The following is a 27,021-nucleotide window of genomic DNA, read 5'->3' as shown; positions in this document are numbered from 1 at the left end:
TTATACAGGTCCTTTCTGGAGACCAGCCTAGCAGAAGCAGCTCTCTGGTGCCTGCCACGTTTGGTGTTAAGAGTCCTGTTGCTGATGATATCTGCGGTGTGGAGCTTTGCAGCAGTGCATATAAGCTAAGTATGGTGTTTTTTCTCCTAATCCCTTTTGGTGTTTTGTCACTTTCCCCTGTGTGTACTAACTGCAGTGGTAAAGAGTAGTGCTCCTTGCTGGCCAGTGCATCAGCCAGGGCAGAGACAGGTGACACTAGGGATTAGGTTCCTGACTGTGGCAGGGGGAAGGACCTGCATAGGGTGTTGCAGGGACAGGCTCAGACTGAGCTCAGGTGATGACCATCCCTCATTCCCTATTGCTAGGGCCTTCCTTTTTCCTTTTCCATCCTGTTGTGTGTGAGTGGCGCCGTCTGTTGACCGACCACCCGTTGGGGTTGAGTGACACCAAGACATCAGATTTTGCAGAAAAAAAACAGTAAAGAAGCAACATGTGAACAGTTCTTTATAAGAGATCACCAAATGGATAGTAAAACTACAATATTTTATTGAGTTTTAACCCCTTAATGACCAGGGGTATTTTTGGTTTTGAATTTTCATTTTTTCCCTCCCCTTTTTTCCAGAGCCATAACTTTTTTATTTTTCCATCTATATGGCCATGTGAGGGCTTATTTTTACGGGACGAGTTGTACTTTTAAATGACACCATTGGTTTTACCATGTCATGTACTTGAAAACGGGAAAAAAATTCCAAGTGCGGTGAAATTGCCAAAAAAGTGCAATCTCACACTTGTTTTTTGCTTGGCTTTTTTGCTAGGTTCACTAGATGCTAAATCTGACCTGCCATTATGATTCTCCAGGTCATTACGAGTTCATAGACACCAAACATGTCTATGTCCTCTTTTATCTAAGTGATGAAAAAAAAATTCCAAAGTTTGCTAAAAAAAGAAAAAAAAAATTTGCGCAATTTTCCAAGACCCGTAGTGTCTCCATTTTTCACGATCTGGGGTCGGGTGAGGGCTTATTTTTTCTGTGCCAGGCTGATGTTTTTAATGATACCACTTTTGTGCAGATACGTTCTTTTGATCGCCCGTTATTGCAATGTCTTGGCGACGAAAAAACATAATTCTGGCGTTTTTAATATTTTTCTCGCTAAGCTGTTTAGCTATCGGGTTAATGCTTTTTTTTATTGATAGATCGTGCGATTCTGAACGCGGCGATACCTAATATGTGTATGTGGGATTTTTTTTTTACTGTTTTATTTTGATTGGGGCGAAAGGGGGGAGATTTGAACTTTTAGTTTTTTTTAATTTTTTTAATCTTTAAACATTTTTTTTTTTACTTTTGGCATGCTTCAATAGCCTCCATAGGAGGCTAGAAGCATTGCCAACCTGATCGGCTCTGCTACATATGGGCGATGCGCAGATCGCCCATATGTAGCAGATTTACTGCTGTGCTTTCAGCGCCGACCACCGGGTGTCGCTGAAAACCATATGCCTGGAACAACCGTAGAGGTCTCATAGAGACCTCTGGTTGTCCAGGCAACATGACGCCGACCTCCGATCATGTGACGGGGGTCGGCGATGACGTCATTTCCGGCCCGGCGGCCGGAAATGCTATTTAAATGCCCGATGTCAGCTTTGACAGCGGGATTTAACTAGTTAATAGGTGCGGGCGGACGGCGATTCCATTCGTGCCTATTGCGGGCACATGTCAGCTGTTCATAACAGCTGACATGTCCCGGCTTTGATGCGGGCTCAGTGCCGGAGGCCTCATCAAAGCAGGGGAGATGTCTGATGACGGACTGTGTCATAAAAAATAACTAAGAATATATTGACATCAGCAAGAGAAATTACAAGATGAGACAGGGAGGAAAAAAAAATATATGCAATGATATCAGGAGAGTAGTAATCACAGTTAAACTAAATAACATGGTGGACTACACAATACTCATTGCATGATTATACTGGTTCACATTGCCCCCTGATGAAGCCAATGCAAAACACGCGTTGGGGCTGCACGGCGTGGTCCCGACATGCCCCATGATGGGTAAGGAACCATAGGATATGGGATGGTCTGATATATACAGGGCACTTCTGCTCTAGGCACTGATTATTTATTTTTGCTACTTATCACCTTACTCCTGCTGCCTTCTTTTCTTTCCCTTGACCTGCACTAAGCACTTTATTATATTAATGATGTGGTATAATTTGGTTTACACGCCACGATTTACCTGATTTCTCTGCTGAATGTGTCTCTTGCATTGCTGTTCTACTCTACAGTATGTCATATGTTTTTAAAATGAATGTTATGATGAGATTCTATGGAATAAATTTATACCTTTTTTACTACATTGGACTTAAGCTCCATATTTGCTTTCTTGTTTTAAACATATTCAGATTTGGAATGTCCTTTTGTAAATGCTTTGCTCACTGCTTCCCCACATGGTGTGGAGCATGTATGGCAGACTTGTATCGATGGTTGCTTATTTGGTCTATATTTATGGTACACATATAAGATGGAAAACATCTTATACATGATGCTCAAAATGAGTCCATAAGACACATGATATTATAATAAAGTGTATATGCAAATAAAGTGCCAGTAAATATATACAAAACTACAATGCTTCTTTGGTAAGAAACCAGGAACCCATTGGTATCTCCCCCATGTCAATCAAATAGTAATCAATGTCTCTCCATAAAAATACACACAACAATAATGGATATAGTTAGTGGTGTATACATAGCCACTGCTTACCATTGACTGTGATAAAGAAGATTGCCTACAGTCAAACTCCTGACGCGTGTTTCGCTAAGGCTTTATAGATCCCTCGTTACTTCATTTGGCCTTTTTCTGTGTACATTATATATCTGAGTACTTCTATTTACTCACTTAATCTTGAGAGGAACTGTCTATTCTAGTTCTGTTTCCAGCCCATAATACCTATCTGTGCTGTGATTTTATTTTGATTGCTATGGAGCAGTAATAAGACTGCATGCATAACCCCTACTGTGTGGGTCCTCTGTTCTCTAAGATCTATAGAAAGCAGAACTGTGTTCATATTAACTACAGCATCAAGAAAGTTTTACCTTGTTTGAAACTCATATGTACATTATTAATGCATGTTGAGTTAACATTAAAAGTAAATCCTATAGCACTAAAAGTAATCCTATAGCACTAGATGCAATGTGACAGTGTGTCATATACTTGCAATGCAGCCCACACATTTTCAAGAACTGAACGTACCTTACGTTTCCGCCGCATTTTCAATAAAGTGTTATCGGTTGCTTGGGATAAACATTTAGTTTGTGATGAAGTCAGTATCTTGTCTGTGCTGTTATTCATGCTGAGGTTCTCTTGGGGAACACCGTATGGAAATCTCGACAAAAGCATTAAATCAATCCGTACCCATAGAGACTTGATGTCGTGGCTGCCTTTTATAGAGCATTCATTCCTCCCAAAAGGAACTAGAGTATAAAACTGCTCTTCCAGCTCAGGGGTGACCTCACTTGTAGTCCTCCTATGAATATAATGTTGCGCACCAGAAGAACCAGCTTGGTTTATATTATCACTACTGCACTCTTTATTCCTGTGACTATGTTCTGATGTAAAGGCAGAGATATTTTCATAAGGAGGAGGAGATATGTCTGGTTGTGTTTCTTTGCTGTGGTCAGAAGTTTGCAATGAGAGGTCAATATTCTCTTTTTTTGGGATAGGTCTGGTAATTTGAGTTTGCCGATTTATGTAATCAAACAGACTTGCTCTAGATTCTTTTCTGTGAAATCCCCTGTTGTAACAAGTTAACTTATTTTTAGTTTGCTCAGATACTTCACTCCCTAGATCTCCTTGGCTGAGAGTATGATCATCTGGTTTGTGGTAATTCAGACTATCACCGCTAGATGTCCTCTCCACCCTCTGTGTTAGCTTTCTGCACACTGGTGTTCTTTGGGATGTAGTTTCAGAAGGATCTGCAACCACTACTGTGGCAGCGCGTGCAACCGGTGGCGGCGACCGAAGCTTCACACCTCTATTTCCTATAACTGTGCACGATGCTCCAACACTCCGGTCTTCAGTGACGGGGCTCCTGTCATCCTTGTGACTTGGACATATGTGATCATCCTGAGATACTTTCTCACAGCCCTGTTCACCCTCATTTACTCCTCTATGATTTAGGCTTGGTGCTTGGCTGAGAACAGAGGTCTTATTAGGATTGACTTTGTTCAACCACTTATCCAGCTGCCATTTGTTTGCTGTTGCATGCTGAGGCTGGAAGACAAATGTGTGAAGTGAAATGACAGCAACAAAAAACCTGATATTTGGCCTATGACTAGTCATATATACAGACAAGGCTATAGTATTGGAACATATTGTAACGGAGAGATCACTTGTAGGATACTTTCTGCTTTTTCAGGCAATTTTTCTATGATAACATGAAGAGTAGCATGTTTAGGGTAACATTGTTAGGATCTTTTTATATTCACAAGTCACCGCAAATCAGCTTTAGGCAAAACTATGCAAACTAAAATTAATATTAAACCCTATTTCTTAAAGTATCCCAAAAATTTATGTAATAAAGTAAAAAAGGTATTTTTTTCTATAATTAAGTACTGTGAAAAGGCAAGTGTGGAAAAATCCGAAGTAAAAATGCTTTCAACAAATAGAAAATGTTAATAGTTTATTTTTATCAATTAACAAAATACAAAGTGAAAGAACAAAAGGGAAAATCCTAATCAAATCAATATTTGGTGTGACCGACCTATGCCTTCAACACAACATCCACTCTTCTGCACTTGTATACAGTATTAGAAGGAGCTTGGCAGAGAGGTTATCCCAAACATCTGGGAGAACCACCGATCTTCTTTCTGTGGATGCAGGCTTGCGCAAATCCTTCTGTCTCTTCATATAATCCGAGACAGACTAAATGATGTCTCTTTGGGGGCCATATCATCACTTCCAAGACTCCTTGTTCTTCTTCACACTGAAGATTGTTCTTAATGACATTGGCTGTGTGTTTGGGGTCATTGTGCTTCTGCAGCATAAATTTAAAGCCAATCAGACATTTCCCTGATGGTATTGCATGATGGATAAGTATCTTTCTGTATTTATCAGCATTAAAAGAAACATAATTCTTAACCAAATCCCCCAAACCATTTGCTTAAATGTAGCTTCAAATCTCCCTGCAACCTCGGCCAGCTTCACTATTACATGCAGATACTCATTACTGTACTGCTGTGCAGCGTTTTAGTGAACAAACTGTCTTCTGTTAAAACCAAATATTTCACATTTTGACTCATTAGTTCAGACCATCGCTTGCCTTTTTCTGCACTCTAGTTTGTTTTCATGCACAGTTCAGTCACTTGGCCTTGTTTCCATGTCAAAGGTATTGTCACGATCCATTTCTGGATCTGTGTCAGTTTGGGCAGCTCTGATTTACACTTTTTTCCATTCTGGCCAATGGGGGTTAATGTCAATTTTTGCCCCCGGTGGCTGCTGGTGTTACTGCATGCTTTGATAGTCTGTGGATGCAGCTGGTGACCACTCCCCCCTTCCTATATACAGTCATGGCCAAAAGTATTGACACCCCTGCAATTCTGTCAGATAATATTCAGTTTCTTCCTGAAAATGATTGCAAACACAAATTCTTTGGTATTATTATCTTCATTTAATTTGTCTTAAATGAAAAAACGCAAGAGAATGAAGCAAAAAGCAAAGCATTGATCATTTCACACAAAACTCCAAAAATGGGCCGGACAAAAGTATTGGCACCCTCAGCCTAATACTTGGTTGCACAACCTTTAGCCAAAATAACTGCGACCAACCACTTCCTGTAACCATCAATGAGTTTCTTACAATGCTCTGCTGGAATTTTAGACCATTCTTCTTTGGCAAACTACTCCAGGTCCCTGATATTTGAAGGGTGCCTTCTCCAAACTGCCATTTTTAGATCTCTCCACAGGTGTTCTATGGGATTCAGGTCTGGACTCATTGCTGGCCACCTTAGAAGTCTCCAGTGCTTTCTCTCAAACCATTTTCTAGTGCTTTTTGAAGTGTGTTTTGGGTTATTGTCCTGCTGGAAGACCCATGACCTCTGAGGTAGACCCAGCTTTCTCACACTGGGCCCTAAATTATGCTGCAAAATTTGTTGGTAGTCTTCTGACTTCATAAGCCATGCACACGGTCAAGCAGTCCAGTGCCAGAGGCAGCAATCCAACCCCAAAACATCAGGGAACCTCCGCCATGTTTGACTGTAGGGACCATGTACTTTTCTTTGAATGCCTCTTTTTTCTCCTGTAAACTCTATGTTGATGCTTTTGCCCTAAAAGCTCTTCTTTTGTCTCATCTGACCAAAGAACATTCTTCCAAAATGTTTTAGGCTTTTTCAGGTAAGTTTTGGCAAACTCCAGCCTGGCTATTTTATGTCTTGGGGTAAGAAGTGGAGTCTTCCTAGGTCTCCTACCATACAGTCCCTTTTCATTCAGATGCTGACGGATAGTACGGGTTGACACCTTTGTACCCTCGGACTGCAGGGCAGCTTGAACTTGTTTGGATGTTAGTGGAGGTTCTTTATCCAACATCCGCACAATCTTGCTTTGAAATCTCTTGTCAATTTTTCTTTTCCGGCCACATCTAGGGAGGTTAGCCACAGTGCCATGGGCTTTAAACTTCTTGATGCCCTGCGCACGTTAGACACAGGAACATTCAGGTCTTTGGAGATGGACTTGTAGCCTTAAGATTGCTCATGCTTCCTCACAATTTGGTTTCTCAAGTCCTCAGACAGTTCTTTGGTCTTCTTTCTTTTCTCCATGCTCAATGTGGTACACACAAGGACACAAGACAGAGGTTGAGTCAACTTTAATCCATGTCAACTGGCTGCAAGTGTGATTTAGCTATTGCCAACACCTGTTAGGTGCCACAGGTAAGTTATAGGTGCTGTTAATTACACAAATTAGAGAAGCATCACAAGATTTTTCGAACAGTGCCAATACTTCTGTCCACCCTCTTTGTTATGTTTGGTGTGGAATTATATCCAATTTGGCTTTAGGACAATTCTTTTTGTGTTTTTTCATTTAAGACAAATTAAATGAAGATAATAATACCAAAGAATGTGTTTGCAATCATTTTCAGGAAGAAACTGAGTATTATCTGACAGCATTGCAGGGGTGTCAATACTTTTGGCCATGACTGTAAGGTCACCTGGTACACCAGCTGACTGTTGGTAATAGCAGGTCCTTTGCAAACCAACCTTTGAGAAGAGAGGAGCTATCTGGAGCAGTGCTTTTTGCAGCTTATCTGGAGCAGTGGTGTTTTCTGCTGAAAGCTGAGTTCGGGTGCCTTACTCTGCTGCCTCGGAGCATTGGTGGCAGAGAAAGCTAAGTTGTTTGTTTTATCCCTGTCTGTTATTTTCCCTTGTGTTGTATTAGTGCAGTGGTGGGACCAGTGTCTGCACTTACCAATTCCCTACTGAGGGATAGGTGCAGGGTGAGTGAGGGCTGAGGTATCCTGGTCGGCGACGGTTTGAAAGAAGCCATATAGGGACGTCAGGCTAATTCAGGGACACAGCCTCAGGCGAGTGCAGGAGGTGTTCCTTTCCCCGTTCCCTATTGCAGGGCCCACCATTGTTATTGTGTCCCCTTGTCTGTCTTGGTTGTTTTAGTGACCGACCGATCGTCGGGTCGCGTCACGCAGGGCCAGTCACAGCATGACAGGTATGGCTTTTGGCCGCAATTCTTTCATGAAGACCATTTCTGGCCAGACTTATCCAAACAGTAGCTGGGTCCCACCGGTTGCTGATAATTCTGAACTTATGGCACTGCTGGACATCTGAGTTTCAGGGGAATTAAGTATGATGTGTCTTTCATCTTGTTTAACCACTGTGCTAACAGTCTTTAGCGTTGTGCATTTCTTGGTGTCCTCAATGCTAAATACGGCAGATATTTATACATCGAACAATACAATCAGTGAGGTGTCTAATTGGCTCTAAATTTATTCTTCAGCAGGGCAACAACCTGAAACACACAGCCAATGTCATGAAGAACTATCTTATCTTCAGTGTAAAGAACAAGGAGTCCTGAAAATGATGATATGGCCTGATTTCAACATCATCAAGTCTGTGTGGGATTACATGAAGAGACAAAAGAACTTTCACAAGCCAACTTCCACAGAATATCTGTGGTTAGTTCTTCAAGATATTTGGAGCAATTTCCATGCTGAGTTCGTTCGCAAACTGTGTGCAAGTGTAATTATAAGAAATAATGCTCTTTTGAAGGCAAAGGGTGGTCACACCAAATGTGGATTTGATTTAGATTTCTCTTTTGTTCATTCACTTTGCATTTTGTTACAGTAATTCTTGAAAATAAACTATTAACATGTCTTTTTTCGCTGCATTTTTTCTACAGCTGTTTAAGACGTTTGCACAGTACTGTACTTATACACATATATAGAGAACCACTTCAATAAATATCCACTGGTACCACCTTTTCATGAATGACATTTCAAATTGTTATTAAAACTGCTGTGTACGAAAGGCGCATTAAATAAAATGATATACTATGCTGCTTATATCCTATTTTTTTGTTCACATTTAGCATGTACTAATAAGTCTCCATTAGTCAAATGTTATGGAAGAGCATAGTAGAAGACTCCTTTGAATAAAAATACGTATGCCGTTCAGTATTAGTTTTCCTAAAGAATGTCTATGTATGGGTTGCTGCTGAAGCAAAATCTGTCGCAGGCATCTGTTCAACCAGAGGTCCAACTAAAACACCAGGGACCCACAGCAGGCTTTTAAATTAACCATCTTCCCACCACTTATTAACTCCTCAGTACCACAGCCATATTTTCACCTCTGCGTTCAACTTATACAATACCTCCTGTAAGCAGCACTTGGATGCTAATGGTCATGTGATGGGAATAGCCGATTAAACAGAGGCTAAAAGGGCAAATATTCGGTGACTTGCAATATATAGTATATGTAACAAATAATTCCTTGGAAGAAGATCACCAGACCAATGGCTACAGGTGTTAATTGGTCCATTTGCAAAGTTAGTAGCATCAAAAAGGAGAAGGTAAGAGAATAATTAAAAAAACATCAAAACCGTAGTCGGAGGAAGAATCTTGCTATTGTATGTTATAGAAAAATATACTGTATAACTTGAGGATTGCACATTTTGCACAATCATGGGGTCATATTCACAGCTCTGAATAACAACACAGGCTATCATGCTAAGTATTTCTCTACTTCTATAAACTCTTTTTCTTGAGAACCCATGTCCAAATGCTGTTTTCTATAAGTATACAGAATAATAAAGTAGCGTTTTTCAATAAAACTCTGTCTCATCTCAGGGGCCGCTTTTGAGGATTGTTTATAGGAAGCTGTCATCCAGGCCACACTAGACATGGAATGCATCCATATTCTGCTTGTAGTCCTGCCCCTAGGAACAGGCATGCATAAACTTCCAATCCCAGCCCCCACTGTGTAGAAGCAATCTCCGAAACCAACATTTAAGGGTGGAAGTTAGAACATAAAATTTTTTCTGTTATTCTTTAGTGAGAGATCTGAAATTTCTTTTTAGTCTGCAGCAAAAAGTCACACCGTGTCAATCTCTTTGACAATAGAAGTAATATTTCATAAGAAAAATTACAAATGTTTATAATGCAAGTATACATGGTTGTAAAGTAGCAATTTAAGGTTTCTTTTAACTCTCTGAAGGTAAGACTTTAATAAATATTTGATATATGTTTATTTAACTTCGACCATCTTCTGTAACACTGAACTTATATCTGAAAATTCGGCCATACACCCCACCACCACCAAACTTGCATTTTAAGATAATTAAGCATTAGGTATATAAACAATCTGTAGGAATCGCCCATATATATATATATGAGGACCACACATTCTCAGCAGATGGGTGTACAAATCCAACCCATAAAGTCCTGAGAAAACTATGAAGAATTGCTTACCTCAGGGCTGGTACATGCAGATGGCTTGCTGCTCTCACTCTCGCTGGAACTACTCTCACTCTCCGAGTCTGATTCAGAGCTGGTGTCAGTTTCAGTGGAGCTGCTGCTTGACCCTTTGATGAAGACTCCTGAGGCGCTGTTACTGCATTTCTGAACGTCACCACTAATAGTGCCAAAGAGGAGAGAGAAAAAAACTCCTGAACTATACTTTGTGGTTTCCAGAATAAAAATAGAGTATGTTACAAAGTTAAGACCCCCACGCCTTCCCTAGACAGATCACAAGTTGTTTTATGCTACATGGTGGCACTGCTTTGTACTATTGCCATCATATATGAAAACCGTGCTATGGCATGCAGTTCAGTTATGTCTGACATCTTAATGCTTGGGATACTGTGACTTACAACCATAATCTTTTTAAGATTGTTAGACAGTGCTACAACAACACCAACACCAGTTGAGATTACGCAAATCTTAAAGTGAACCTGTCAGCAGTTTTGGCCGATATAAGATACAGTTTCCGCCTTTCAGGGCTTATCTACAGTATTCTATAATGCTGTAGATAAGCCACTGATCAGACCTGCAAGATAAGAAAAATAAGTTTTATTTTACTCACCCGGGGAGGGGGGTCCGGTGCGGCCCAGTCTGATGGGTGTCGCAGGTCCGGTGCCTCCCATCTTCTTGCGATGCCGCCTTCCTGCTTGCTTCATCGATCCCCGGCATCGTGCACCTACTCAAGCGTCCTTATCTGCCCTGTTGAGGACAGAGTAAAGTACTGCAGTGCACAGGCTCTGGGTCTCTCTGACCTTTCCCAGCGCATGCACACTACAGTCCAAAAAACTGCTGACAGGTTCCCTTTAAGCACAAGGCAGAAATTCCATTGAACTTTAATGCTATTATAACACAATAAATCAGCATAATTATTATTCATAAGTAAGTCACTTAAATCAACCCTCCACCATTAACATTAGATGTGTCCATACATACCCAGTGAGTAGTCACCATACCTGATGTCCACCATGGAATGGACACAGCACTATAGTCATTGGTGCTGGTTCAAAGAGAGAATGGCATGGAAGTCAAGGTTTAGATCAAGATTGCACAACCTATGGTCCGTTTTCAGTGACTCCACATGTGCCTGTCTGTGTCTGGTTACTGCTCAGAAAAGATAAGTAGCATATACTGTATAGAGGAAGCAGGGACAGGTAAATACTAATGGAGCTGTATGATACCATCTGTGAGACCCCTAGATCTGCAGAATTGGGGTTTCCTGACCCCTATGGAGCATACCAGAATCCAGAAGATGAGGTGGAGAGGACTCAATGTTTGAGTGTTAACATTGTAAATTATGGGAGAAGTGGAAAATGCAGTTGCTTCAGAAAGGTACAAGGAAGATACCTGCATGTTTCCATGGTCGTTTCTGAAGTCTGTGGTGTACAAAACAGCCCATTCTTTTGATAGATGGATATGAAACTGACACCTGTTAGCCTTTCAATATGTTATGAATGCAATTTATTGTGGCCCTTGGGATTGGTTAAATATGGTAAGTTGGACCAGATAAGGTTGTGCATCCATGGTTTAGACTTACTTTGTGCCTCTTCAGCGGTCATTTTTGGTAAGAAGAAAGCATTACCAATCTGACAGGTGGAGGAAACCGCAGCAGAAAGGAAGACATTAGATATGGTGAGTATACATTAGAATTGTAACGTCACACTTCATGTCAGAGGAGGAGGGCAGCTTTAATCTATAAGAATTCTTTAATCAGATAAAAACTTAGAGTTAGGGTGCACCAGGGTGGAGATGTGACATTTTTGAATTACAGTAAAACTGAACCCAGTGAGTATTTTTCACTTGTTAAGGACTGAAAAATGGTGGGTATTCATAATTATTACATCCCTATAGAACAGAATAATCTTGTCAAAAACTTTTCAAATTTGGGGTTTCACATATACATACTTAATGGTCAGTACTTTATGCCAACATTATGGCATCTGTATAGATATTGTCAAAAGCAACGTATCCCTATATGAGGGTTGTTTGTCCTCACCTAACAGTCTAGAAATAAATGCTATCTCTGAGGCATGAAGGACAGTGCATTATTTTATACTAGACCAGCTGACTCTACTATTTTACAGGATGCATTGGTTTTAATCAGTTTTAATGGGGATATAGCATGGAAAAATGTGTACAAGGTGTAAAACCAATGTATTAAACATTTATAAGGAGGCTGTTCACCTGATGTTGGAGGACATGGAAACAGCTTCCCCAAAGTCTTTTAATTTCGATACTTTATGGTTTAATCTATGAAACTATAAAACTTTATGACTTTGTGACTATCTGGCAAGCTCTCAAAGAGATCTACGTGGAACCAAAAGCTGGCAGGGCTTACACTGCTTGTTAGAATATCATTCCACATCACTTTAATAGACAAACCTCTATTCTTAGGAGTTGGAATGGTTCATAATTGCTATCTGAAAAATACTAATAGTAAGTACTAACTGTGTCTATTAATAAAATACTGTTCTTATAATAGTACATAGTAATATAATTGTTCTTAGAGTAGAGCTCAGGCTTAAACTAAAGATTACTGTGGCATAGAGGAAATGTTACATAAAATTACGTACATTTATTCTCTGCATACACATGTATAAAAATGAATGCAAGAAATATTCAAGAATTCATCAGTCTTGTCTTAAGGCCCCGTCACACGCAGCGATCTTGTTAACAAGATCGCTGATTTTGTGCCGCCACAGCGATCTCGCCAGTGAGATCGCTGTGTGTGATGGGGATTAGCGATTGCCCCCCCCGCCGGGTATCGTTGATTGTTCAGCATCGTCCTGGGCCATTTTTTCATTGTTGCTCTCCCGCTGGCCAGCGCGCATCGCTGCATGTAGCAGCGGGAGCCAACGATCAGCGAGGCTCCCAGTGCTCTAAGTAGGTGTAGGGAGCTGGTATCCAAGGTAAATATCGGGTTACTAAGCGGCGCCCGTGACTTAGTTACCTGATGTGTACCTTAGAAACCTGCGTGCTGGTAGCTCCCGGCGCGAGCACGCAGGTTTCTAAGGTACACATTGGGTAACTAAGTGACGCGCGCAGCTTAGTAACCCGATATTTACCTTAGATACCAGAGTCCTCGCTGGTGCTGATTGCTGGTGCAGCTGCCTGTTTGGCAGCTCACCAGCAATCATGTAGCGATGCACCAGCGATCCTGACAAGGTCGTATCGTTGTCGGGATCGCTGGTGCATCTTCATGTGTGACGGGGCCTTTAGTCTAAGATTATTTCAATATACAGCTCTGGCAAAACTTAAGACACCACCACATCAAAACCCTGCCGTGGGCGGCCCATTCTCCAGCCATGAACCCCATTGGAAACCTCTGGAATATAATCAAGAGGATGATGGATAGTCACAAGCCATCAAACAAAGAAGAACTGCTTAACCAGAAGCAGTGTGAAAGACTGGTGGAAAGCATGCCAAGACGCATGAAAGCTGTGAATAAAAATCATGGTTATTCCACAAAATATTGATTTCTGAACTCTTCCTGAGCTAAAACATTAGTATTGTTGTTTCTAAATGATTATGAACTTGTTTTCTTTGCATTATTTGAGGTGTGCAAGCACTGTTTTTTATTTTTTAATTTTGACCATTTTTCTTTGTCAGAAACAAAGTACTGGAAATTCTTGGAAATTCGGAGACATGTTGTCAGAAGTTTATAGACTAAAAGAACAATTCACATTTTACTCAAAAATAAACCTATAAAGAGAAAAATCAGACAAACTAAACATTTTGCAGTGGTCTCTTAATTTTTGCCAGATCTGTATGCACATTGTCTCCCTGGTACATAGACATCCATTAAAGACATGGGTTATATTGAAGTCACAGAGTGAATGTTATGTTTGATATTTTAAGAAATCATTCACTTCCTCCGTTTATAGTGGAGGGTGAGCGACCTAACTATAAAATTAACATCATAGCTTCACAGAATAAATAAGAATCTATTATGTGACCGCAGCTATTGCTTCCTCAGAAAGAATTCCCAAAGAATTGATATACAAGTCATATAATGTACTTAATACATAATATAACACATTATTGATTAATATTATGTGCATGAGGGGGTTAAAAAAAATATTCACAAGTTTTTACTGCTGAATTCCAGGGCCATGATGAAGGGGCCTTCTGAGCCTCGAAAGCTTGCAAATATAATTTCTCTGGTTAGCCAATAAAGGCATCACTCCTTGAATACTTTTCTCAATTTTTGGGGGGACATAAGTACTTAGATGCATCTCCAAATTCACAAACCAAAATTAAATTCCACATAGATGGTGCTGAAATACCTGCTACTGGAACAGCAGCACGTCTGTGACCCAACGCACGTTTCGGCTGTGTAGCCTTCTTCCAGAGGTCATATAGCACTGTTCACATCCTTATGGTACTATCTAAATGTATTTTGGCGTGACCAGTGTAACAATTAGTTCTACTTATAACAACCTCACTATCTCTGTTCACACTACATAAGCCTGCAGTTAATAGATACAAGGACTGCGGCACCACTGTAAGGTCTCCCACTTATTATTTGTTGTGTGTGCTTTTATTCAATTTTTGAATTGTTGCCTAATAAAGATTTAAATAATTGCAGAATTTCTTGCATTTTCTAGTTCTTTGGTACAATCCTATCTAGAGGATTGCAGCTCTTTATGTACTGAACCTTATAAAATGTCCATGAAATCCCCTTCCTTTCTTTTTCACATTATGGGACACACTACATGTATATAATGATGCTGTGTTTGTGGACATCTGTCTTTGTTTCCTGTTAAGTAGAGAGTACCATAGATTCAGTATTATATAGAAATTGTATTTGTTGATATCCAATCTCATATACTGTATATTGTGGATTATTTAATGACAAAGAACTATCCAGTATGCTTTTGGAAGGTGGGAGAAAACTGGGAATGTTTGCAAGCACAAGGAGGACATATAAACTATAGAATTTTTTTTTTTACATATTTTCAATGATAACCCCAAAATCATCTCTTAAACTACATAGCAGAGTGGGAAAATATAATTTTACTTGTGTCCAATGTAAAAAATCTAATATTTGAATACGTAATCCTCAATTGCATATTTATTGAATATTCAAAGGCCTAGGGAAAGAAAAAAAGGGAAACCTGTCCCCCCTACAAATGTAAAGAACTTCAAGATGGATTTGCAACCATGGGCTATTACCAACCCACCGCAAGGCATCTCACCTTAGGGTGTTGTGCAACGAGCCGGCACAATACTGGGAGTAAAGCATATAGTGTAGGTCCAAGTACAAGAAAAACAAGCTGCGGCCGCATGGGAGCATTTGTGATGCCTGGGCATTCATGCAAGTAATTAGCATAAAGTTCAGACAATAATACTGAGCTTTGGATGCTACATTGTAGGGAAGTCTTGATGGAATACAAAGTGGATCCAGTCGGATGCTAAGTCAATGAGAATTTTATTATTAAAATGTTATTTAAAAGCATAAAACAAATAAAGGCATAAAGTCCATGCAATACCAGACCAGTGGCGTCATCAGGCATGCTTACTGAGACCATTATGGCATCATTACAGCATATAACATTAATATCTGATAGATGGGGGAAAGCAAACAATGAGTAAGCAATGAACTCTAAGAGATTTTGGCTATGAAGACTGCAGAATTGTTATGTAACAGTAATGCAAGGTACTTTTTACCTTTGTGTAGAATGATTCTGAATGCAAATAAATACCCTGAATATATTATTTTTTAAAATCATCTCTTTTCACACTGTACTTTGTATATATCTACATAGCATAATAATTGCAGTGGAGGATTCTCACAGCACAACATTCTTAGAAATATCAGCTAACAACTAACATCTAATACCCATTGAAACCACTTAGCGCCAAGAATCATGTTAAGTTGGAAGTGACAGACATTTACTATATATCTGTTTGTGGAATTTGAGTTATACCAGACCAGTCTTTCAAACACATGTGGAAGTGCGTGAAGGGCATGATTAACTTTGGGCACGGTGTAATTTTTCTATCACTTATTTACATTTGCCTAATTCTTAAACTGACCATATGGAGCACCGCAAATGATTAAAGGGGTAGTCTCATGTTACTAAATATAAAATTGCAAAGAGAAAAAAAACAAGCAACTATGCAAGTTACCTAAAGCTCTGGCAAAAATTAAGAGACCACTTTCAAATGTTCGGTTTGTCTGATTTTTCTCCTTATAGGTATATTTTTGAGTAAAATGTAAATTGTTCTTTTAGTCTATAAACTTCTGACAACATGTCTCTGAATTTCCAAGCAATAAATTTTGTTTTGTTTTTTTCTGACAAAGAAAAATGGTCAAAATAAAAAAAAACAGTGCTTTCAGACCTCAAATAATGCAAATAAAACAAGTTCATAATCATTTAGAAACAACAATACTAATGTTTTAACTCAGGAAGAGTTCTAAAATCAATATTTTGTGGAATAACCAAGATTTCTAAAAACAGCTTTCATGCGTCTTGGCATGCTTTCCACCAGTCTTTCACACTGTTTCTGGCTCAAAAATTTAAGCAGTTCTTCTTTGTTTGATGGCTTGTGACTATCCATCATCCTCTTGATTACATTCCAGAGGTTTTCGATGGGATTCAGGTCTGGAGATTGGGCTGCCCATGACAGGGTTGTGATGTGGTGGTCTCTTAATGTTTTCCAGAGCTGTATTTTTAAAAATCCTCTCTGTTTTCAAGAACAGAATTTTTAATTCTATTGTAACGTGACACGGGGGTAGCTCTGGGCAAGGTACTCGTCTCCTGTGCCTTGGAACGTTACATGAAAGTGGGGGTCCTAGTTGGGTATGTGGACTTGTGCTGAGAGGCCACTACGCCCGTGCAGGCCGCAAGTAACCAATGTTGCTGGTTAGCCAGGACCAGATATTTTACGGTTAAAAGAGGGAGACAAGCATTTCAAAATAAACTTTTTACTGAATGGGAACTTTGTAGGGAATACAGTGGGAAAAAAAAGTATTTAGTCAGCCACTAATTGTGCAAGTTCTCCCACTTAAAAAGATGAGAGAGGCCTGTAATTGACATCATAGGTAGATCACAACTATGAGAGTCAAAATGAGAAAACAAATCCAGAAAATCACCTTGTCTGATTTAGCAAGATTTATTTTTCAAATTATGGTGGAAAATAAGTATTTGGTCATCATTAACAAAAGTTCATCACAATATTTTGTTATATATCCTTTGTTGGCAATAACAGAGATCAAACGTTTTCTGTAAGTCTTCACAAGGTTGGCACACACTGTTGGTGGTATGTTGGCCCATTCCTCCATGCAGATGTCATCTGGAGCAGTGATGTTTTGGGCTTGTCGCTGGGCAACATGGATTTTCAAATCCCTCCAAAGTTTTTCTGTGGGGTTGAGATCTGGAGACTGGCTAGGCCACTCCAGGACCTTCATATGCTTCTTACGAAGCCACTCCTTGTGGTGTGCTTAGGATCATTATCATGCTTAAATACCCATCCACATTTCATCTTCAATGCCCTTGCTGATGGAAGGAGGCTTACACTCAAAATCTCACGATACATGGCCCCAATCATTCTTTCATGTACACGGATCAGTCGTCCTGGTCCCTTTGCAGAGAAACAGCCCCAAAGCATGATGCTGCCAGCCCCATGCTTCACAGTAGGTATGGTGTTCTTTGAAAGCAACTCAGCATTCTGACTCCTCCAAACACGAGTTTTGTTTCTACCAAACAGTTCCACTTTGGTTTCATCAGACCATATGACATTCTCCCATTACTCTTCTGGATAATCCAAATGCTTTCTAAAAAACTTCAATCGGGCCCAGACATGTATTGACTTAAGTAGGGGGACATGTCTAGCACTGCAGGATCTGAGTCCCTGGCGTCGTAGTGTGTTACTGATGGTAGCCTTTGTTTCAGTGGTCCCAGCTCTATGCAGGTCATTCAGTAGGTCCCCTTGTGTGGTTTTGGGATTTTTGCTCATCGTTCTTGTGATCATTTTGACCCCATGGGTGAGATCTTGCGTGGAGCCCCAGATCGAGGGAGATTATCAGTGGTCTTGTATGTCTTCCACTTTCTTATTATTGCTCCCACTGTTGATTTTATCACACCAAGCTGCTTGCATATTGTAGATTCAGTCATCCCAGCCTAGTGCAGGGTTCAGTTTTATTTCTGGTGTCCTTCGACAGCTCTTTGGTCTTCACCATAATGGATTTTCGAGTGTGACTGTTTGAGGTTGTGGATAGGTGTCTTTTATACTCATAACAAGTTCAAACAGGTGCCATTACTACAGGTAATGAGTGGAGAACAGAGAAGCCTCTTAAAGAAGTTACAGGTCTGTGAGAGCCAGAAATCTTGCATGTTTTTAGGTGACCAAATACTTATTTTCCACCAAAATTTGCAAAATAAATCTTGCCAAATCACAGAAGGTGATTTTCTGGATTTGTTTTCTCATTTTGACTCTCATAGTTGTGGTCTAGCTATGATGTCAATTACAGGCCTCTCTCATCTTTTTAAGTGGGAGAACTTGCACAATCGCTAACTAAATACTTTTTTCCCCACTGTACACAGTCATGGCCGAAAGTGTTGGCACCTGTTGAATTGTTCCAGAAAATGAATAATTTCTCCCAGAAAATTATTGCAGTTACACATGTTGTGTTATAAACATGTTTATTTGCATTATGTGTATTGGAACAATACAAAATAAAGAAAAAAAAGGCAAATTGGACATCGTTTCACACAAAACCTCAAAAATGGGTTGGACACTTGGACACAATGGGTTGGCACTTTTTCAAAATTGTGGATGAACAACTTTGTTTCAAGCATCTGATGCTAGTTTAAACTCACCTGTGGCAAGTAACAGGTGTAGGCAATATGAAAATCACAACGGAAATCAGATAAAAAGGGGAGAAGTTGACTCAATCTTTGCATTGTGTGTCTGTGTGTGCCACCATTAGCATGGAGAACAGAAAGACGAGAAGAAAACTGTCTGAGGATATGAGAACCAAAATTGTAAAGCAATATCAACAATCTCAAGGATTGTCCACAGTGCTCAACACAATCAAGAGGTTTACAACCCATAGTACTGTAGCTAATCTCCCTGGATTTGGATGGAAGAGAAATATTGATGAAAGGTTGCAATGCAGAATAGTCCGGATGGTAGACAAGCAGCTCCAATCAAGTTCCAAAGAAATTCAAACTATCTTGCAGGGTGCATCAGTGTCAGCATGAACTATCCATCAACATTAAAATTAAATGCTATAGCAGGAGAGCCAGGAAGACCCCCCCTGCTGACACAGACATAAAAAAATGTAGACTGCAGCTTCCCAAAATGTACGTAAGCAAAAATCCTTCTGGGAAAGCGTCTTGTGGTCAGATGAGACCAAGATAGAACTTTTTGGTAAAGCACATCATTTACTGTTTACCAAAAATGGAATGAAGCTTACAAAGAAAAGAGCAAAGTACCTATAGTCAAATATGGTGGAGGTTCCAAGATGTTTTTTGGGTTATTTTCCTGCCTCTGGCTGAAGAGTTCTGAAGTGGCCAGCAATTAATTCAGAACTAAATCACATTCAGCACATGTTGAGAGATCTTAAAACTGCTGTTGGCAGAAGGCACCCTCCAAATATGAAAGACCTAGAGCTGTCTGCAAAAGAAGATCGGTCCAAAATTCCAGTTGCGAGGTGTAAGAAGCTTGTTGATGGTTATAGGAAGCCATTGATAGCAGTTATTTATTTCAAAGAGTGTGCAACCAAATTTTAATCTGAGGGTACCAATAATTTTGTCATGCCATTTTGGGGGTTTTGTGTCAAATTATGTCCAATTTGCATTTTTTTCTTTGTTTTTTTTTGTTGTTGTTCCAATACACACAATGAACGGTTGGAACAACACAAAAAAACCCAAAGAGACCGGCAATTTGAATAATATTATAGGCGATATCATCGTAGAACACAGACAGGAAATACAAATAAAGGGGAATTTATTAGAATTCCCGATGCACCACTGAACATAGTATGGGCACCATGATAAGGGGACTAATTAACCCAATAGCTGATATGACGTCAGTCTACGTACAAACATAGGGCCACCTCCTTACCTTATTTAAGGATAGTATGCACAGCGAGGGGATGAGACCATTTATCCCTAGATAGGGGCATTGACAACACTAGTCAGTTGGTTTACCCATATTGTTTTTTCTTATTCTCTCCCCTGCTGAACCCCCTGAACAGGGAAAGCAATGAATTGGGAGGCTGCACAGATAAAATGGGCTTGTAATTAACAGGACTACACTTGGGTACTGCCCTTGTTAGGGTGGAAGCAAAGCAGGGGCAAGACAAGGAGAAAGAGAGGGATTATTTTATTATTAACTCCCCCCCACCATCCATTCTCCTTAACGGTGGACAGACCTGGGAGGAAATGAATAAGAACGTACACTCACTGGCCACTTTATTAGGTACACCATGCTAGTAACGGGTTGGACCCCCTTTTGCCTTCAGAACTGCCTCAATTCTTCGTGGCAGAGATTCAACAAGGTGCTGGAAGCATTCCTCAGAGATTTTGGACCATATTGACATGATGGCATCACACAGTTGGCGCAGATTTGTCGGCTGCACATCCCTGATGCGAATCTCCCGTTCCACCACATCCCAAAGATGCTCTATTGGATTGAGATCTGGTGACTGAGGAGGCCATTTGAGTACAGTGAACTCATTGTCATGTTCAAGAAACCAATCTGAGATGATTCGAGCTTTATGACATGGCGCATTATCCTGCTGAAAGTAGCCATCAGATGCCTGTTCTTAGCTGAGAGGAGTGGTACCCAGTGTGGTCTTCTGCTGCTGTAGCCCATCTGCCTCAAAGTTCGACGCACTGTGCGTTCAGAGATGCTCTTCTGCCTACCTTGGTTGTAACGGGTGGCAATTTGAGTCACTGTTGCCTTTCTATCAGCTCGAACCAGTATGCCCATTTTCCTCTGACCTCTGGCATCAACAAGGCATTTCCGGCCACAGAACTGCCGCTCACTGGATTTTTTTTCTTTTTCGGACCATTCTCTGTAAACCCTAGAGATGGTTGTGCGTGAAAATCCCAGTAGATCAGCAGTTTCTGAAATACTCAGACCAGCCCTTCTGGCACCAACAATCATGCCACGTTCAAAGGCACTCAAATCACCTTTCTTCCCCATACTGATGCTCGGTTTGAACTGCAGGAGATTGTCTTGACCATGTCTACATGCCTAAATGCACTGAGTTGCCGCCATGTGATTGGCTGATTAGAAATTAAGTCTTAACACACAGTTGGACAGGTGTACCTAATAAAGTGGCCAGTGAGTGTATATTGGTGAGATCTAACCATTTTTTATTAGAGTACAGTTGATCATGAGCACTTGCACTTGTGATAATTTATATGTGTATGTTCTAGGTATACAATGGCTAATTTTAATATACCGATTAAAGGTTAAATTTTATTCTTATGTTCCAAGCCATGCTATGATCCTGTTGGAAGTGATCTGTCCAGCTTCAGTGCCCTCTACTTGTAGCATCCAAGAGAGGGAAGGTTGGGTCAGCAGTTCAGCCATGCCATTTGTCTGAACTGCCAACCTTCAGCTTGCTCTCCCTCTCAGTGCGCTCCTGAAAATAAGAACTTGAGAAAGTGAAAACAATATGCTTCACACTATTTCTGGAGCAGAATGGTTGGCTTCTTCTATAAATGCCTATGAACATTCATTAAAGTCCTGTGATATTATAGCAAATAATACAGTTAGGAGCATGTGTATGCATTAAATAAGCGCAAACTGCAATAAGTATAATACATCTGTAAGTTAAAAACAGCCAACACTGTGTATGAAGTCAGATTCATAGGAAGTGCCTACAACGGAACATGGAACCTCTTCAAGCTTAAAAGGGTTGTCCGTTCTAAAATGAAAAGTCTGCAGTCTTGTGAATCTTCCCAGCGTACACGCACAGTGCGCTGTGAGGATTTGCCAGTGTCTGCCATGGGAGCGGAGGTCAAGTATGCAATATTCATACTCCCGGGCAGACCCCATCGACTTGGTGCGGCCTCACTCAATACAAGTATATTGAGAGAGACCGTGCCCCATCTAGTGGTGTGGTAATCTAGTGTGTGTGGCCATCTATTGATCATGGTCTCATTCAATACCAGTACAATGAGAGAAGCTGCACCCCTGGATGGGTTCTGCTGCACGGGAGTATGCATATTGTACATCTGACCATCTTTCCAGGAGCTGACACTGGCGAATCCTCGCAGCACACAGTGCGTGTGTGCTGGGAGGATTAACAAGTCTGCAGTCACGCAGTGACACAGAATGACTGCAGACTTTTCATTTTAGACTGGACAACCCCTGTAAAAGGGTTTATGCAGGAGTTTTGTATTTTTTCTTAAGGGAAAGAACTTACAGTTCATGTAGTTTCTAGATATCTGCCTGTTGTGCCTGGCACTGATCTATGCCTTCTCAGAGTGGTCATTGACTGCTCCTGCCAGCGACTCTCCGGCTTCTGGTGATGTCACGCTAATAGAGAAGCTTCTTCTCTTCTACTCTGCTCTGTTGAAGGAGCATCTCTGTCGATGCCATGCTGATTGACAGCCAGCTCCACGTTTCCTAAGGTTTAATGAAGCAGCACAATCACTAGCAGGAGAGGTCGGTGAGTGCTTTGAGCTGGCACAGATTGGTGCCTTGAAGAACATGCAGGTAGTTAGCAACAACCTGCCTATAAGTTCTAAGGTCCGTAAGAAAAAATATACAAAATTCATGAATAACCCCTTTAACCCCTTAAGCCCCAAGGGTGGTTTGCACGTTAATGACCAGGCCAATCTTTACAATTCTGACCACTATCCCTTTATGAGGTAATAACTCTGAAACGCTTCCATGGATCCCGGTGATTCTGACAATGTTTTCTCATGACATATTGTACTTCATGTTAGTGGTAAAATTTCATTCATATAACTTGCGTTTATTTGTGAAAAAAACGGAAATTTGGCGAAAATTTTGAAAATTTCGCAATTTTCCAACTTTGAATTTTTATGCCCTTAAATCACAGAGATACGGCACACAAAAAACTTGATAAGTAACATTTCCCACATGTTTACTTTACATCAGCACAATTTTGGAACCAAAATTTTTTTTGTTAGGAAGTTATAAGGGTTAAAAATTGACCAGCGATTTCTCATTTTTGCAACACCATTTTATTTTTATGGACCACATCACATTTGAAGCCACTTTGAGGGGTCTATATGATAGAAAATACCCAAAAGTGACACCATTCTAAAAACTGCACCCCTTAAGGTGCTCAAAACCACATTCAAGAAGTTTATTAACCCTTCAAGTGCTTCACAGGAATTTTTTGAATATTTAAAAAAAAATGAACATTTAACTTTTTTTCACTAAAAAAATACTTCAGGTCCAATTTTTTTTATTTTACCAAGGGTAACAGGAGAAATTGGACTGCAAAAGTTATTGTGCAATTTGTCCTGAGTACGCTAATACCTGATTTGTGGGGGGGAACCACTGTTTCGGCGCATGGCAGACCTCAGCAGGGAAGGAGCGCCGTTTGACTTTTTCAATGCAAAATTGGCTGGAATTCAGATCGGATGCCATGTCGCGTTTGGAGAGCCCCTGATGTACCAAAACAGTGGAAACCCCCCACAAGTGAACCCATTTTGGAAACTAGACCCCCCAAGGAACTTATCTAGATATGTGGTGAGAACTTTGAACCCACAAGGGCTTCACAAAAGTTTATAACGTTCAGCGGTACAATTAAAAAATCATATTTTTTCCTCAAAAATGATCTTTTCACCCCCAATTTTTATTTTTCCAAGGGTAACAGGACCCTAAACGATATTGTGCAATTTGTCATGAGTGCGCTGATACCCCACATGTGGGGGTAAACCACTATGTGGGCGCATGGCAGAGCTCGAAAGGGAAGCAGCGCCATTTGACGTTTTTGGCTGGAATTGAGATCGGACACCATGTCGCGTTTGGAAAGCCCCTGATGTACCAAAACAGTAGAAACTCCCCACAAATGACACCATTTTGGAAACTAGATGCCCCAAGGAACTTATCTAGATGTGTGGTGAGCACTTTGAACCCCCCAGTGCTTCACAGAAGTGTATAACGCCCGGGCGTGAAAATAAAAAAATCATATTTTTTCCACAAACATGATCTTTTAGTCACCAATTTTTTCATTTTCCCAAGGGTACAAGGAGAAATTGGACCCCAAAAGTTGTTGTCCAATTTGTCCTGAGTACGCTGATACCTCATATGTGGGAGAAAACTACTGTATGGGCACACGACGGGGCTCGGAAGGGAAGTAGTGACGTTTTGGAATGCAGACTTTGATGGAATGGTCTGCGGGTGTCATGTTGCTTTTGGAGAGCCCCTGATGTACCTAAACAATGGAAACCCCCCACAATTGACCCCATTTTGGAAACTAGACCCCCTAAGGAAATTATATAGATGTGTGGTGAGCACTTTGAACCCCCCAGTGCTTCACAGAAGTTTATAACGACCGGGCGTGAAAATAAAAATATCGTATTTTTTCAATAAACATCATCTTTTAGTCCCCATTTTTTTATTTTCCCAAGGGTAACAGGAGAAATTGGACCCCAAAAGTTGTTGTCCAATTTGTCCTGAGTACGCTGACACCCCATATGTGGGAGAAAACTACTGTATGGGCACACGTCGGGGCTCGGAAGGGAAGTAGTGACGTTTTGGAATGCAGACTTTGATGGAATGGTCTGCGGGTGTCATGTTGCCTTTGGAGAGCCCCTAATGTACCTAAACAGTGGAAACCCCCCACAAATGACCTCATTTTGGAAACTAGACCCCCTAAGGAACTTATCTAGATGTGTGGTGAGCACTTTGAACCCCCAAGGGCTTCACAGAAGTTTATAATGCCCAGGCATGAAAATAAAAAAATCGTATTTTTTCCACAAACATGATCAATTAGTCTCCAATTTTTTTATTTTCCCAAGGGTAACAGGAGAAATTGGACCCCAAAAGTTGTTGTCCAATTTGTCCTTAGTATGCTGATACCTCATATGTGGGAGAAAACTACTGTATGGGCACACGTCGGGGCTTGGAAGGGAAGTAGTGGCGTTTTGGAATGCAGACTTTGATGGATTGGTCTGCGGGTGTCATGTGCGTTTGGAGAGCCCCTGATGTACCTAAACTATTGAAACTCCCCACAAGTGACCCCATTTTGGAAACTAGACCCCCCATGGAACTTATCTAGATGTGTGGTGAGCATTTTGAACCCCCAAGTGCTTCACAGAAGTTTATAACGCCTGGGCGTGAAAATAAAAAAATCATTTTTTTTTCCACAAAAATGATATTTTTGCCCCCAATTTTTTATTTTCCTAAGGGTAACAGGAGAAATTGGACCCCAAAAGTTGTTTTGCAATTTGTCCTGAGTATGCTGATACCCTATATGTGGGGGTAAAACACTGTTTGGGCGCATGGCAGAGCTTGGAAGGGAAGGAGCACCATTTGACTTTTTCAATGCAGAATTGAGATCAGACGCCATGTTGCATTTGGAGAGCACCTGATGTGCCCAAACAGTGGAAACCCCCCAATTATAACTCCAACCCTAACCCCAACACACCCCTAACCCTAATCTGAGCCCAAACCCTAGCCCTAACCCTAGCCCTAACCCTAGCCCTAACCCTAATGGGAAAATGGAAATAAATACATTTTTTTAATTTTATTATTTTTCCCTAACTAAGGGGATGATAACGGGGGTTTGATTTACTATTTATGGCGGTTTGGCAGCTGTCGCACGCTAAAAGACGCTTTTTATTGTAAAAATAGTTTTTGCATCACCACATATTGCGAGCTTTAATTTTTCCGTATTTTGACCCACCGAGTCATGTGAGGTCTTATTCTTTGTGGGACGAGTTGACGTTTTTATTGGTACCATTTTCGGGCACGTGACATTTTTTGATCGCTTTTTATTCCGATTTTTGGGCCGCAGAATGAACAAAAACCAGCATTTCATGAATTTCTTTTTGGGGGGTCCGTTTACACCGTTCCGCGTGTGGTAAAATTGATAAAGCGGTTTTATTCTTCGGGTCGGTACGGTTACAGCGATACCTCATTTAGGTCTTTTTTTATGTTTTTTGCAATGAAAACAATTTTATATAAAAAATAATAATTTTTCATCGCTTTATTCTGCGAGCTATAACTTTTTTATTTTTTTGCGGATGATGCTGTATGGCGGCTCGTTTTTTGCGGGACAAGATGACGTTTTCAGCGGTACCATGGATATTTATATGCGTCTTTTTGATTGCGCGTTATTGCACTTTTTGTTCGGCAGTATGATAATAAATCATTATTTTTTGCTTCGTTTTTTATTTTTATTTTTTAAGGGGTTCGCTAAATGGGTTAACTAATGGGACAGTTTTATAGGGCGGGTCGCTATGGACGCAGCAATACCAAATATGTGTACTTTTATTGTTTTTTTTTATTTTCAAAAAATGAATTTATTGGGGAATATTTTTTTTTTTTACTAATTTATTTAGCGATTTTTAAAAAATTATTTTTACACTTTTTTTTTTTTTTTACTTTATTACATAGTCCCAGGTGGGACATCACTGTCCTGTGACAGATCGCTACTGTGACAGATCAGCAATCTGTCACAGGCAGTTCTGCAGACTTCGGGCCCCCGAAGGCCCCCGTCGCCATCTTGGAAAGGAAGGAGTCCCCCGCAGCAGCGCTGCACATTGCGCTGCTGTGGGGGGCTCAGGGAAGCATGGAGGGAGCCCCCTCCCTGCCGATGCTTCCCTTTAACCCCCGGTACACCGCGATCGTGTTTGATCGCGGGGTACAAGGGGTTAACGTGTCGGGGGCAGTCCATGACCGCCCCTGACACATTGTGCCGGGTGTCAGCTGTGATAATCAGCTGACACCCGGCCGCGATCAGCGGCACTCACCACGTGGGCGCAGCTGATCGCATTAGACGTACTATCCCGTCCTTGGGAATTAAGTCCCATGGCACATGGACGGGATAGTACGTCTAA

General features: G+C 40.7%; 1 protein-coding gene and 1 long non-coding RNA gene across 3 annotated transcripts in view; one reads left to right on the top strand and one right to left on the bottom strand.

The window, feature by feature from the left end:
• AFF3 (ALF transcription elongation factor 3) overlaps positions 1-27,021 on the bottom strand; it is a 418,376-nt gene that overhangs the window by 67,070 nt on the left and 324,285 nt on the right. For both annotated transcript variants that reach the window (XM_073590524.1, XM_073590525.1), the window contains 2 exons: positions 9,965-10,127; positions 3,248-4,267 (listed from right to left, as the gene is read on the bottom strand). In XM_073590524.1, the coding sequence (XP_073446625.1) occupies positions 3,248-4,267; positions 9,965-10,127 (1,183 nt within the window). The remainder of the gene's footprint in view (positions 1-3,247; positions 4,268-9,964; positions 10,128-27,021) is intronic.
• LOC141101433 (uncharacterized) lies at positions 21-8,560 on the top strand. Its single transcript, XR_012234974.1, has 2 exons — positions 21-129; positions 7,999-8,560. It is a non-coding gene; the product is annotated as an uncharacterized lncRNA (long non-coding RNA).

This window comes from Dendrobates tinctorius, unplaced genomic scaffold (assembly GCF_039654945.1).
Source record: "Dendrobates tinctorius isolate UK_male_01 unplaced genomic scaffold, ASM3965494v1 ptg000117l, whole genome shotgun sequence".
Classification (NCBI taxonomy): Eukaryota; Metazoa; Chordata; class Amphibia; order Anura; family Dendrobatidae; genus Dendrobates; species Dendrobates tinctorius.
The sequence above is the reverse complement of the archived record's forward strand: the minus strand, read 5'-3'. Positions and strand labels throughout refer to the sequence as shown.